Source organism: Zonotrichia albicollis, chromosome 5, assembly GCF_047830755.1.
Source record: "Zonotrichia albicollis isolate bZonAlb1 chromosome 5, bZonAlb1.hap1, whole genome shotgun sequence".
In the NCBI taxonomy this organism is placed as follows: Eukaryota; Metazoa; Chordata; class Aves; order Passeriformes; family Passerellidae; genus Zonotrichia; species Zonotrichia albicollis.
This window is the reverse complement of record NC_133823.1, coordinates 1,922,548-1,936,064: the sequence shown is the minus strand read 5'-3', so window position 1 is coordinate 1,936,064 and position 13,517 is coordinate 1,922,548. Positions and strand designations below refer to the sequence as shown.

General features: G+C 46.3%; 1 protein-coding gene across 1 annotated transcript in view; it reads left to right on the top strand.

Annotated features, from left to right (window-relative positions):
• The window catches only part of POLR1A (RNA polymerase I subunit A), a 36,197-nt gene extending 31,221 nt beyond the window's left edge, over positions 1-4,976 (top strand). The window contains exons 33-34 of the mRNA XM_074540507.1: positions 1,145-1,309; positions 4,038-4,976. Of these exons, the coding sequence (XP_074396608.1) occupies positions 1,145-1,309; positions 4,038-4,138 (266 nt within the window). The 3' untranslated portion in view covers positions 4,139-4,976. The remainder of the gene's footprint in view (positions 1-1,144; positions 1,310-4,037) is intronic.
• The last annotated feature ends 8,541 nt before the right edge of the window (positions 4,977-13,517 follow it).

The following is a 13,517-nucleotide window of genomic DNA, read 5'->3' as shown; positions in this document are numbered from 1 at the left end:
GAGCTCTGTCCCTGATGGATGTGTGAGCTCTGTCCATCCCTGATGGATGTGTGAGCTCTGTCCCTGATGGATGTGTGAGCTTTGTCCATCCCTGATGGATGTGTGAGCTCTGTCCCTGATGGATGTGTGAGCTCTGTTCCTCCCTGATGGATGTGTGAGCTCTGTCCCTGATGGATGTGTGAGCTCTGTTCCTCCCTGATGGATGTGTGAGCTCTGTCCATCCTGATGGATGTGTGAGCTCTGTCCCTGATGGATGTGTGAGCTCTGTCCATCCCTGATGGGTGTGTGAGCTCTGTCCATCCCTGATGGATGTGTGAGCTCTGTCCTTCCCTGATGGATGTGTGAGCTCTGTCCATCCCTGATGGATGTGTGAGCTCTGTCCCTGATGGATGTGTGAGCTCTGTCCCTGATGGATGTGTGAGCTCTGTCCCTGATGGATGTGTGAGCTCTGTCCATCCCTGATGGATGTGTGAGCTCTGTCCATCCCTGATGGATGTGTGAGCTCTGTCCCTGATGGGTGTGTGAGCTCTGTCCATCCTGATGGATGTGTGAGCTCTGTCCCTGATGGATGTGTGAGCTCTGTCCATCCCTGATGGATGTGTGAGCTCTGTCCCTGATGGATGTGTGAGCTCTGTCCATCCCTGATGGATGTGTGAGCTCTGTCCCTGATGGATGTGTGAGCTCTGTCCCTCCTGATGGATGTGTGAGCTCTGTCCATCCCTGATGGATGTGTGAGCTCTGTCCATCCCTGATGGGTGTGTGAGCTCTGTCCCTGAGGGTTGTGTGAGCTCTGTCCCTCCTGTTGGATGGATGTGTGATCCTGTTCTGTGCAAACAAGGATGGTGCACACCTTTGCTGATTTCATGTAGAGAAACTCTGCTGCCTTCCAGCACTCCTGACTTTGCAGTTTCCCATTCTTTTCACTCAGTTTGGAGACATACTGGTTTGTATTAGAGTGAGTCTGCCTCTCTTGGATATTTGAGGGGAGCAGTTAAAGCAGAGACACACTGCCAGAAGAATGTTAATAGAGATGTTCTCCAAGCTGCCTGGATTCTAAGGCTTTATTTCAGACCTGATTTGTTTCAGAAGCCCCACAGATTCAGCCCTTGAATGCTCTGCTGATTGGTCTTTATTGTGTTTTAAGGAATTGTGGTAGACCCTCGACACCTTTCACTTGTGGCAGACTACATGTGTTTTGAAGGAATTTACAAGCCACTGAATCGCATTGGAATTCAGTCCAACTCCTCCCCTCTGCAGCAGATGACATTTGAAACCAGCTACAAATTCTTGAAGGATGCAACAATGATGGGTAAATGCTTTAGTTTGAATCTCTTGCTGCAGCATTTCACATATGCTTGGTTTCTGTCATAACTTTCCAGTATTTTGAGTAATCCATAATTACATTAGAAAATATGCCAGAAGCAGATATTTAAAATAAGGCTTTGCCTGGGAAAATGTTCCAGATGTTTTTAGTAAAATTCTGTCAGCTTAAATAAAACCAGCTCCCACATGTAATCTGTGGGGTCTGTGACTCCCTTCTTTAAGAATTAGATGGGCATTTTTACAACAAACCTTAAGGTTGTTAGGATTTGTTATAGCTAAGCTTTATAACAGACTACTAAATCTGCCTTTTTCTGTCTCTACTAATAAAATTGTCTTCTCTGCTTTGTTTTTCTGCCCTTGTTATAACTTCCATACCTTTTCCAGCCTTGCTATTCAGCATTTTATTTTGAGGAAAGAACTGGCTGATTTAGCAGTTTATCTTTGCTTTTTCCCCTCAAACACAGACAAAGAGTCAGACTCATTTGTCTGATGGTAGGTTTCTGGTGCCATTTGAGATTCCTAAGAATCTCAATGAAAGAATCTCAATTCTTCCCTCAGTTGCCTCTCTGGAAGGTGTAGAGATCACAGGGCTCTCTGGATCATTTGGGATGTTTGGAGCAGCATTAGCCATCTACATTTAAGGCCTTCTATCAAAAACACCTCATGCTTTAAGTCTGTCATTTGACAGTTTTTATGATCTCAGCCTTTGGATACAATTACAGCTCCCTTTTGCAAATAAACTTGGTTTCTGTCACTTGCCAGTCAGAAATTTGCTGTGTCCTTCCAGTTCCTAATGGGGAGAGCTCTCAACATGATCCCTTCAGCTCCTGTCCTAAACTGCCTTGCACTGACATCAGAAATACTTCTGTCACTGAATTCCTTTTTGCTAATGCTGTTATATACTTCTCTGGGAAGAAAGATTGGGTTTTAATTAATAGCATTGGTTATGAGTGACTTAATTAATCTGAAAATTGTGAAGGAATCTAAAAAGTGTAAATCCAGGGTGAAATTATAGAGAAGAGGATGTTTCTCACTCAGTTTCACCCTCTGGATTTTTGTTGTATCACATAATGACTTGGAAATTAAATGAGAGGAGTTTTTTGCCAAGTGAAATGTAATGTATGGATAATATTATGTATGAAGACATTCAGTGCATGCTGACAGAAGGGCAGGGTGGCTTGGCAGGAGCTGCACTGATTACAAGCAGAGGGAGTTAATGATTCCCCCACACTGGAAATCAGTCATGATGGGGATTGCAGCAGCCTGGATCTAATTTGCTTTAATGTAACTGATAACTTGATTGTACAGTTCAAGAGACACTGAGAGGGTGCCTGGGGCTGGTGCCCTGAGCAGTGGGCAGGAAAGGAGGAAGGGAAGGAGCCCTGAGCAGCAGGAGGAAGAGGAGGAGGTTGTGAGGACGTGCACAGCTGAGGAAGAGGAGGAGGTTTGTAAGGACATGCACAGCTGAGGAAGAGGAGGAGGTTTGTGAGGACGTGCACAGCTGAGGAAGAGGAGGAGGTTTGTAAGGATGTGCACAGCTGAGGAAGAGGAGGAGGTTGTGAGGATGTGCACAGCTGAGGAAGAGGAGGAGGTTTGTGAGGACAGTGCACAGCTGAGGAAGAGGAGGAGGTTTGTGAGGACAGTGCACAGCTGAGGAAGAGGAGGAGGTCTGTGAGGACGTGCACAGCTGAGGAGAGCAGGGCTGTTGCAGCACAGGCTGCTCAGCAGCTCCCGTGTGCAGGGAGCAAACTGCATCAGCAGAGATGCCCTGGGCTGTTTGCTCACAGAACGACTCTTTGTTCACATCACATGAGCAAACAGGGCAGCACCACTGTCCTGTTTAACCACCTAACAAAGGGGCTTTTTTTTCCTTCAGCTGTTTAATTATCCAGCTGTGGCTGAGATCAGAGCAGTGAGCACATGCCATACACAGTGCTGTGTGTGCTCCTGCCCCCACCCTCTGCATGATGCAGAGCTCAGTACATTTTGCTCATTGGAAGAAAGATAACCAAGCTTAGCAGAAGTTTAAGAATTTTATTTCCAATTTCCTGCTGTGCTGATGATAAACTTGCAGCTTGCTGTAGTTAGGATGAAACTAACTGCAATAAAAAACCAGCCTGAATGCTTACAAAAACAGTGGAAGTAAAACAATCCCAGCCAGACATGTCATCTGGAGTGCTTCCAAATTTCTGTGACACTATTTCGCTACAGTGAGTAACCACAAAATCAGAGGAATCCATGGAATGTCTCTCCAGTGAAAAGTTCTCTTCATATCTAGCCAGAGGGATTTAAAATACACATCAAAGGGATTCATGCTAACAAAGGAAAAAGGCAGCAGTGACAAGGGAAGCTTTCTGGTTTTGCCTCACATGTATTTTTTAGTGACCTATTTAGTCACCAGGATTTTGTAAGTGTTCACTGGAAGGTCAAATCTGTGTTCTCTTAGAATTCAGACTGTTTTGTCTTTCCATATGGAATCGGGAGGCTTTAGTAATGTGTGGCCCAATTATTTGCTTGGACCAAAGATGGGGATGAGATAATAGTTGTTGTAGGAGGGTTAGAAAGAGTTGTGGCCTCTAAACTCCCAGAAATCCCAATTCAGTGTGAACAGCAGGTGGCAGAACCTTTCTGAACCAAAACAATTTCTTTCCAGCACTGACCTTGGAGAAGCCTTGGGAGGCTCCTGACAGGATTTTGTTTGGGTTGTGTTGCAGGTGCCCACGATGAGCTGCGCTCCCCTTCGGCCTGCCTGGTGGTTGGGAAGGTTGTCAAAGGAGGGACTGGCTTGTTTGACCTCAAGCAGCCCCTGACATAGAGCTCTGGTGGGAACTTCAGGATCTGCTTGAAATGTTCATCATGAGAACTGCATGTGCTGTGTCTCCAGATGCCTTCCCTGTGCCAACAGGTTTCTTTATCTGGATACCCAATGAGCCTTATCTATTTAATGAGCATTTTGATCCAAAGGAACACTTATTTACAGTTCATCAATGTAAAAAAATTGAGGTTGTTTACATAGAAAAGAATAAAGTGCAGGAGTCAGTCTGGGTCTCAGGCTGTGCAGCTGTTCTGGCAGCAGAAGTGAAAGCAGAATCTGTTTATGGTGTCTGACTTGTGTGGGGCAGAATCCCGTCAGGGTGGGCAGTGCCAGTGGCCATTGGGCATTACCATGACAGATTTCCAGTGCTGGAAATGACATTCCAGACTGGCAGGTGGAGCTGGGCACTGCTGTGCTGAACCTCAGCACTGCACTGGAGCTTTGTGCTCGAGGCATTTCCTCTGCTTTTGCTGCCCTGGGGTGCACTGACATGAGCTTGTTTAAACTTCAGAGGATGCATTTTCCTATTCTGCTGCTTCATTTATTAAGAAGAATGTGTCTGTGACACAGTTCTTAAACTTCTTTTAGCTGAAGAGTGGAATTCAGAGTTTTCACAGTTTTTCCAATGCTCTTTTAACTTCTTTGGGTAGAATAGATCTCACACAGTGAGAGATTTGATTTTTGCAAAAGATTTATTCCTTAAATGCCAACATGAGCTGCTGTAGAAGTGACTATGCGAAAGACTCATGTAAGAATCACCAAAACAGAGATTGTAAACTATTTTTGCTTAAATATTCTGTATCACAGAGGATATTTAATAAAAGAAATTGCAAAGAAATATTCTGAATGCCATGTTATGTGGTTGTGTTACCAAGGGGAGTTCACTTTTGATTCTGCTGTTAAAATCATGTGGCCCAAGGCTGTTTGCCACTCCTCAGAAATCAGACTCATTTATATATTCCATTTTAATCAGGATGCACTGCACACAAGTAGCTAAAGCTCTCTAGAGTTTGTCCAGATGGCAGTGAGCAGGTTTTCTACCAGATCTCAGTGCCTGCTTGTTCTCACTGGTACCTGTGCACCAGTGGGAGTGCCAGAGCAGAGCAAAGCCACTTCCAGGGGGCTGCACTGCAGGGATCAGATAGTGGGCCATGCTGATTTGGGATTGTGAAAGAGCCTCTGTGCAGTCCCTTGGCTGGCTCTGCTGTGCCTCAGCCCCTTAGAGCTGTGTCACCTGTCCTGCAGCAGCACTGAAGCTCAACAAATGCATGAACTCAGCCAGTGTCCGGTTTCACTTGGCAATCCCTGGGAAAGATTTCCTTGTGTCTTTCTCCAGTCTTAGCACCTGCTTGGTGGTTGTCAAAAACATCATTCACCAAAGAATCAGGAGAGATTTCAGTTGGGTACAGTTTAGCAAAGAGATGGGAAAGAACAAACATTGTACAAAAAGGCTTTTACTTCCAGGTTACATCTGTACTGGTCCAGGCTGTTGAGGGATCCACAAAACATGTTCAGAGTCCTGCAGTGAAGAGAATCTATGGCACATTTCCTGTCTGGAGATGTTGCATCCCCTGGTGCTCAGAACAGTTTGATCTAAATTACTAAATCACTAAATAACTAAACCACTTCATTCAATGAAGTGGTTCCTCAGTGCTGCTCCCAGTAACTGATGATTCTTTAGCTGGAGCCACTTGGAAAATGGGCTCAGGCTGTGGCAGGATGATCCAATTTTCCCTTTCAGTGTTGAGTTGCCTTTAAAATATTGGCATAGACCACGATCCAAACCCCAATTCTGATTGTACTGAAATATTGGCACAGACCATGATCCAAAACCCAATTCTGATTGTACTGAAATATTGGCATAGACCACAATCCAAACCCCAATTCTGATTGTACTGAAATATTGGCACAGACCAGGGTCCAAAACCTGATTCTGATTGTCCTGAAATATTGGCACAGACCAGAGTCCAAAACCCAATTCTGATGGTACTGAAATATTGGTATAGACCAGGATCCAACCTCCAATTCTGATTGTACTGAAATATTGGCACAGACCAGGATCCAAAACCCAATTCTGATTGTACTGAAATATTGGCACAGACCAGGATCCAAACTCCAGTTCTGATTGTACTGAAATATTGGTATAAATCAGGATCCAAAACCTGATTCTGATTGTCCTGAAAGAATTGGCTCTGTAGGAAAGTCTCAAATACATCTTAGATAGAAAAAGGAAGTGGGTGGCTGTCCCTGTTCATGGACAAAAGTGATAGGGGAGAAACACCACCTCAGATGAGAGGCCATATCTCCAAGGCTGGAGAAAGGTAGGTACTTTGGCATGTAAATGGGTTTATTTTATACTGTGAAGGAGAAGCAGCTGAGATAGTAATTGCTCTCAATCCCTGCTCAAGTGTGAGCAGATTGGCTTGGGGATCATCTAAACTCCCCTTTCTGAGAAAGGAATTTGGGTTTGCTTAGAATTCATCTGTATGCAGAAAACAGCTAGAAAAAACTCCTGCTTTATGTGGTTAGGAAACTTTACCTTTTTTTCACATCCCAAGAACTTCTGTTGCATTTGGATCTTTTGTTTTAAAAGTCTGTTTTCCTCCTGGCACTCACTGCTCTCACTGCACAGTGCCTTTTGAGGAAGTGTGAACCACCTACCCCCAAACAGTGTGGAAAAAGGCTGCAGTAATGGCTGGGGCTCTTGCTGCTTTGTGATTGTTTGCAGCAGACAAATGAGAGTCACTTTTGGCATAAAGAACCCCAAAGAGTGAGCAGTAGATGAGATTTTGTAGAGGAGGAGATCATGGTGGAAAGGCTGGAAGAAGGGAACCATCCCTTCTCCTGGCTGTCTGCTGCACTTCAGGGTGGCAGAATATCCCAATGCTGTGGAAACACAGGAGGAATGAGGGAAGAAAAAGCAGCTTCCAAATTGTCTCCCTTTCTTTATGTCCATTAGCAACAGTGGTCAATCTGCCTGCAAAACTAAAGGGCATAAGCTTGAATGTGCACTCCAGGGATGGGCTGCTGAGTGTATGAAGAAAGCTGGGGAAGAGGATTTTTGAAAGCTGTAATTAGGAGAACTCAGAGTTACTGAGCCAGAAGGAGGAGGCAGTGATCCTCATCTGTCCCATGTGCTTAGGGCATCAGCTGTGGGTTTATTCCTGCTGTACAGATGTGCCTGTGAGCACAGGCTGAGAGAGCTGGACGAGCTTTGGGGAGCCCTCAGCAGCCTTGCAGTACTTAACAGGGCTGTAAATAAGGGAGAGGGATGTTTTACATGGGCAAAAACTAAAAGAGATTTACATTAAATTGCAGGGAGAAATTCCCTGTGAAGGTGGTGACACACTGGGCCAGGCTGTCCTGAGGAGCTGGGGCTGCCCCATCCCTGGAAATGCTCAAGGCCAGGCTGGATGGGGCTCTGAGCAACCTGGGATGGTGGAAGAGGTCCCTGCCCATGGCAAAGGTTGGATGACATGATTTTTAAGGTTCCTCCCAACCCAAACGATTCTGTGGTTCACACCCACTTGCTGATGCAGATTTGTTACCTTCAAGACAGAGATAACAAATGTTTTCAGTGTCTTGGTAACACTGAATCAGCTTCTATTTGCTCAGGAGTTGGAATGCAAGCTATGTTCAAGTCCAATCAATCATCATAGAAGGCTTGTTTTTCTCAGTAAATGATTAAAAACTCCTAAACTGGGCAATGGGAATGAATACAAATAGGAATTCGTTCTCCTTTCATCTCAAAAAGCAAAGCTAAATATTAGAAGACAGGGAGCAGGAAAGTTTGTTTTCCCAGGTCACTGGTTCCCATGTTGCAGGTCAGTAACCAGGCAGTGGCCACAACACAGCTCCCAGAGATCTTGGATCACTCAGAGCCCTTCTGCACAAACCCCTTGGTGCTTGCCAGTAAGTGCTGGAACCTGGAAGCAGCCTCCTGTGCTGAGGAGTTTGCCAAGTGGGAGAGTATTACAGAGACTTGAGGAGGTCACTGGGTGAGAGAAGGACGAGAATCTTGTTTTTTGATTAGAAGGTTTGATTTATTGATATATAATATATAATACATTATAATTATACTAAAAAGAATAAAGAGAGAGCTTGCAGAGAGCTGCTAAGCTAAGAATAAAATAGAAAGAATGAATAACAAAGTTCTGTGTTCAGGGAATCTATCCCTGAGTTGCTCCTGTGATTGGCCCTTAATAGTACACATAGAAGATGAGCCAATCACAAGAACCCCTGCCACATTTCACAGCAGCTAATAACAATTTGTTTACATTATTTTTCTGGGGCTCTGCTTCCCAGAAGACGGACAAATCCCAAAGAAAAGATTTCTATGAAGAAATGTCTGCGACAGGAGAGCATGTGGCACTCAGGGACACTGCCCACAAGGTGACCTGTGGGGACCAGGCTGTGCCCCAGGCTGTGGCTGCAGCAGGCAGAGGAAGGCAGGACAGAAACCTTGCTCTGGGATGAGATCAGATGGGAGAATCTGTGAGGACTGCCTTTAAAGGCTGAGATCCACAAAGTGTTCTGAAGGTTTTGGAGCTGAAAGTGGCACTCTTGGTCTTTGGGGTGGGGGAGAATGAGCTCTGCTTCCCACAGCTTCCTGCATGGCAGCCAAGCCTCAGCCAGAGGGGACAGCAGGAGCTTTGTGCCTCAGCAGTCCCCACTCTGCTTTGCTGTTGTTACAGCAGGGATGATGCTTCAACCTAAAACCCCTGAGTTTTGCTTTGTTTTGTGGATAATACAATTAGAAGAGAGCAAAGGTGAGTTCTTTGACATTGCACCCAGGGCATAGACAGTGAGCTGTGTCTGGTCATGCCTTGAGCCCAGGCAGTCACTGAGGGCACAGGAGCCCAGCTCTGGGATCTCTGCAGTGCCCTGAGGGGCTTCAAACCCCCTGTGAGAGCACTAACCACCAGCACAGGAAAATTGCCATTTTCTTGCTCCACAACTCCTGGCTGCTGCTGGAAATAACACACTGTTCACAGGGACAAGGGCAGAAGGAGGTCAGCTCCATCCCCAGAAGAAGAAAGGGGAAGCTGGGGCTTTCTTGGAAGACCAGAGAAACCTTTCTCCTTGTGTTTGTGCAGCCTCATGCAGAAGGGTGGAGAGAAATCCTGCCTCAAAACAGTACTGCAATCAGGTCTTTTCCAGGGTTCAGGGCATTTTCCTGTGATGAGAAAGACAGGGGTGGTAAGTCCTCAGGGAAAAGAGAGTAATGAAGCCCTGTGAGCACTGTAACTCCCCTGTGAGGCAACCCCAGCTCCTTCAGCATTGCTTTTCTATATTAACTCTGATTTACAGAGTGATGCAGGATTGAGGAGGCCTGAAGATGCTCCCAGTGGGGATTGAACACCAGTGCTGTGATATCCAATGCTGGATGCTGAGCTGGAGACCCACAGAGGTGCAATGGGGTGCTCAGAGGGCTGTAGGGTGGGAAATGAAGGGTGGGAAATGAAGGGTGGGAAACCCCAGTAGCTACAGAGCCCTGCTGGCTGCGAAGAGCAGCTGAGCAGCATTTTCCAGAATGCAGAATCGATCAGGGAGGCATCCTTGGAGCATCCTCCATGAGGCCTGCACTGCTGAGCTGAGCTGTCACAGCCATCCCACAGGCTGCTCCTCTTACACTGCATGCCACACAGCCAGGACTAGGCAAGCTGCTCATTAATGATGTTTTACACTTTCCTGGCTTAGATCCCTCCACAGAGCTGACTGTCCAGACCAGCCTGGAAAAGCTCTAGGGCTGATCACAGAGATGGAGAGGATGTGGAGCTGTTCCTGTTTTCCCAGGGGCAATGTGCCCTGCCAGCTTTGGGAAGATAAATGATCCCCCTCAGTGGAGCTGCTCTGGGCCTGCTGGGGCTCATGGCTTGCTCTGCAGGAAAACTGCTGCTGTTGTTTGGGTTTTGGAGCCCTGCCTGGCACTGCAGACAGAATAATGAGTGATCAAGATGTAACAGTGGAACAGTAATGCAAACTGCAATAAATACAGAGATGCATTATTAATGGCATATTAAAACCAAAAGGGCAAGTAGAGCAAATTGTATGCTGGCAGCACAACAGCTCTGCAGAAAAATCCCTTAAAAAAAATAAAAATCAATGCTCTGTGCAACATTTCAATACAGGGTTGTGTGCTTTCTGTTATACTGAATTTGTTCTGCCTGGGAGCTGGGGTTTACTTCTGGAAGATGCAGAATTTGAGATGCATTTTAGCCCCAGCAGCCTCCTGAGTGTAAATAAAGCTACAAACCAGAGCAGTGCCCTCAGCCTGCCACAGAAATCAACTGTGATTTAACGGATCTTTAATTTTGGGTTAAGCTACAGAAGTGGATTTTACAGGAGTGGATAGACAGCAGAATCTGAATTGCTGCTTTTGCAAAGCTCAGGCAGGAGTTTGACCCAAACTGGCACCAAGGGGAGCAGTAGCAGGAAGGGCCCATTTCATCCCCTCTTTGCATAAACACCAGCAGTGGGGACAAATTTATGTCATTTTATAGTAACTGAAGTATCCATTTCTCTGGGTCTGGATTGAAGGCACTTGAGACAGTAACTCATGTTCAGACTCAGGTGTTTATCATTTCTTATCAGTGAAACAGTCTCACTACTGTGAGCTCTGCAGCCTTTCATTAGAAGGCACAAAATGGCCAACAGTCTCTTTTTACATTGGCTTTTAAGACTAAACCATCCAATGAAGAGCTGACACCTGGATTATTTCCCCTTTTAACCCAATAACTGATCCCACAGAGCCCACAATGGGGACTTTTCTGCCCAATTACAAAATGCCACCCAAACCCATGGAGAAGGAAGAAGCAGCATGAAGAACAAACCCAGGATGACACCCTGTGCCCTCCATCTTGCCGCCATCCACAGGATACTAAAAATCCCAAACCGTCAATTTCTCACCAAGTGACACACCCACACTGCTCTCTATAATCTATTTCACACTTTTGTGGATTTCAGTCTATCTTGAAGTCTGGGAAACTTTCTCCATGGATGAGGGTGAAAGTCAGTGCTGCCCTGGGGGTCAGGGCACCCCAGAGCAGACACAGAAATATTCCTGGTGCTCTGGGTTTGCACACTGAAGCTCAGGCAGGAGCTTTTGGCTTTGCCTCATGTTTTGGGGCTGGTGCAGAGCTCTGGGGAGGAAAGAGCTGCAGAAACAGCTCCATTGAGGTGCTGATGCTTCCACACCTCCACCCACCGTGCTGCAGATCTGCTCAGTTATCTCTGCTACAGCCAGATCATGACAAACTCATCCTCCTCCATCAGAGACACGTCATGCCCATGGATGTGCTCCAGCTGAGCAGGCAGCAGCAGCTGGTGACACAGAGCATGTGGTGGGAGCACAGAGAGGATCCATCCCTTTACCTTCACCACAGGGCTCTCCCTGACCCAACTCTTGGCCACCAAGTCCTTCAGATCCCTCTGTTGGCCCCAAGTGCTGCCCAGGCAGTGCTGTTGGAGTCTCTCTCTCAGCATTTCCTTCCACTTGCAGAGGTTTTACAGGTGTGGCTTTGGCTGCACAAACAGCTCCAGGTCAAATGTCACCGTGTCCAGCCTAACTGCATTTCCCTGCTGTATTCCTGGCACCCCAGCTCCCCAACAGCCTCGCCCTTGCTTGGTGGTGATAATCCCTCCAGAAGGCCATGGCAGGGCTGTGATTCATGTGCAGGGGGAGCCTCGTGCCCTGTGCTGCTGCCAGGGAGGGCACAGGTCACTGCTGCCTTCCCCACTGAAACCTGTCCCTCCCTTCCTTTGGGGCAAAATCAAGGAACTGAAATTGGTTTGGTTTTTCTTTTTGCTGTTTCCTGCCAACACCTGTCCTGCCAAACTGTTTGCACACTAAGCTGTTTATGAGAATGAGGACTCTCGTTCATTTTGGGGTGAAATGGGAGACCTGCATGGGGAGTGAATGACTGATGGCACATCCAGCTGGTCAGGCCATGGAGTGTAAAGCCAGGCTGGGATCCATCCATTGCAGCCAAGCCCAACACCACAGCCCTGGGGTCTGTGTTTGCCAGGGCCCCTCTGACCGTGACTCCAAGTTGGAGGCTGGGTTTAATTCCACACAGTCCTACAAAGCCATGGGAGGAAAATATTTTATCCTCCTGGGATTCATGGGCATTCTTTTAAAGGAAATGTTCAAAAGATGAATCATAGAATCATTTAGGTTGGAAAAGACCTCCAAGATCACTGAGTGCAACCCTTGACCTTTTCTATTTTTTCCCAGTTTAGATGACTCCTGTGGTGGTAACAGTCATGAATTTATGTCATGTGCTGTTGGGGGAATTCTCTCTGAGTTTTAACTCCTTGAAAACATTTGGGATTTTTTTTTAAAGAAGTTTCATACTGAGATGGTTACCATAAAGGACTTCACCATAAGAACCCAGATCATTAAAGGCAGAAAACAAAAGTAAATTCAAATATGTTACTTTTAAGGAATATTGTATCAGGTAGGCTCATAATAAGGAATATGGTATCAGAATATGAATATCTGGCATCATTAATAATGAAAAGAAGCAAATAACTCATTTAATAGTAGTAAATGCCTTGGCAGATTGAAAAGGACACAGGTGAATGAACAGAAGAACCGATGATCCGAGTTTCTGACAGGCAAACCAGAAAATCTCTTTTTAATGGAAATGCAGATACCATAGGCTTTCAAAACACAAAAGCTCAAACCACCAGGTGGGTTTGTAGCCATGGCTATATGAGGTAGGCTGTGTGCTGAACACTTTTGAGGCCAACAGCCTCCTGCTGACAGTTTTACAAAGAGGTTTTGCCACCCTTCCTAAGGCACCCACCCTGTCCCCACTCTCCTGGCTTGGTGGGAACTGCCTGAAGTGCCTTTCCCAGGGAAGGGTTACTTTTATCCTGCTTGGAAAATCTGCTAAAGATGTGAATGGCAAATGCTGGCTGATTGTACTGAGGAAGGTCAATGTCCACCCTCTCCAAACTCCCCTGCACTGCTGGGTGAGCCTGGCTCCCCCAGCCCTCAAAAAGCGGCCAGGCCTTTGTACCAGTGTGAGACGAGAGAGTTAATTATTACTTTCTAGAACAAAATGTGAGACCCAGAGGTGAGGTTTTACTGTCTGGGACAAATCAATACATGGAATTTGCCTTGATAACACCAGAGAGGGCTGGTAGTTAACAGAGCTCTCATCATCATCAACATCATCATCAACATCAGCCAGAGAGGGGTCAGCAAAGGCTGAGACACCCTGAATTCCCAATCACCCTCAGTCCTGCTGCCCCTGCACCTTCTTTAGTGTCCCCCTGGAAACATTTCTGGCTGCATCCCCATCCTTCCCACCACCTCTCAGCACGTTAGCCATGGCTCAGGCATCACCTCCAATGGTGCCCAATCTCCCAT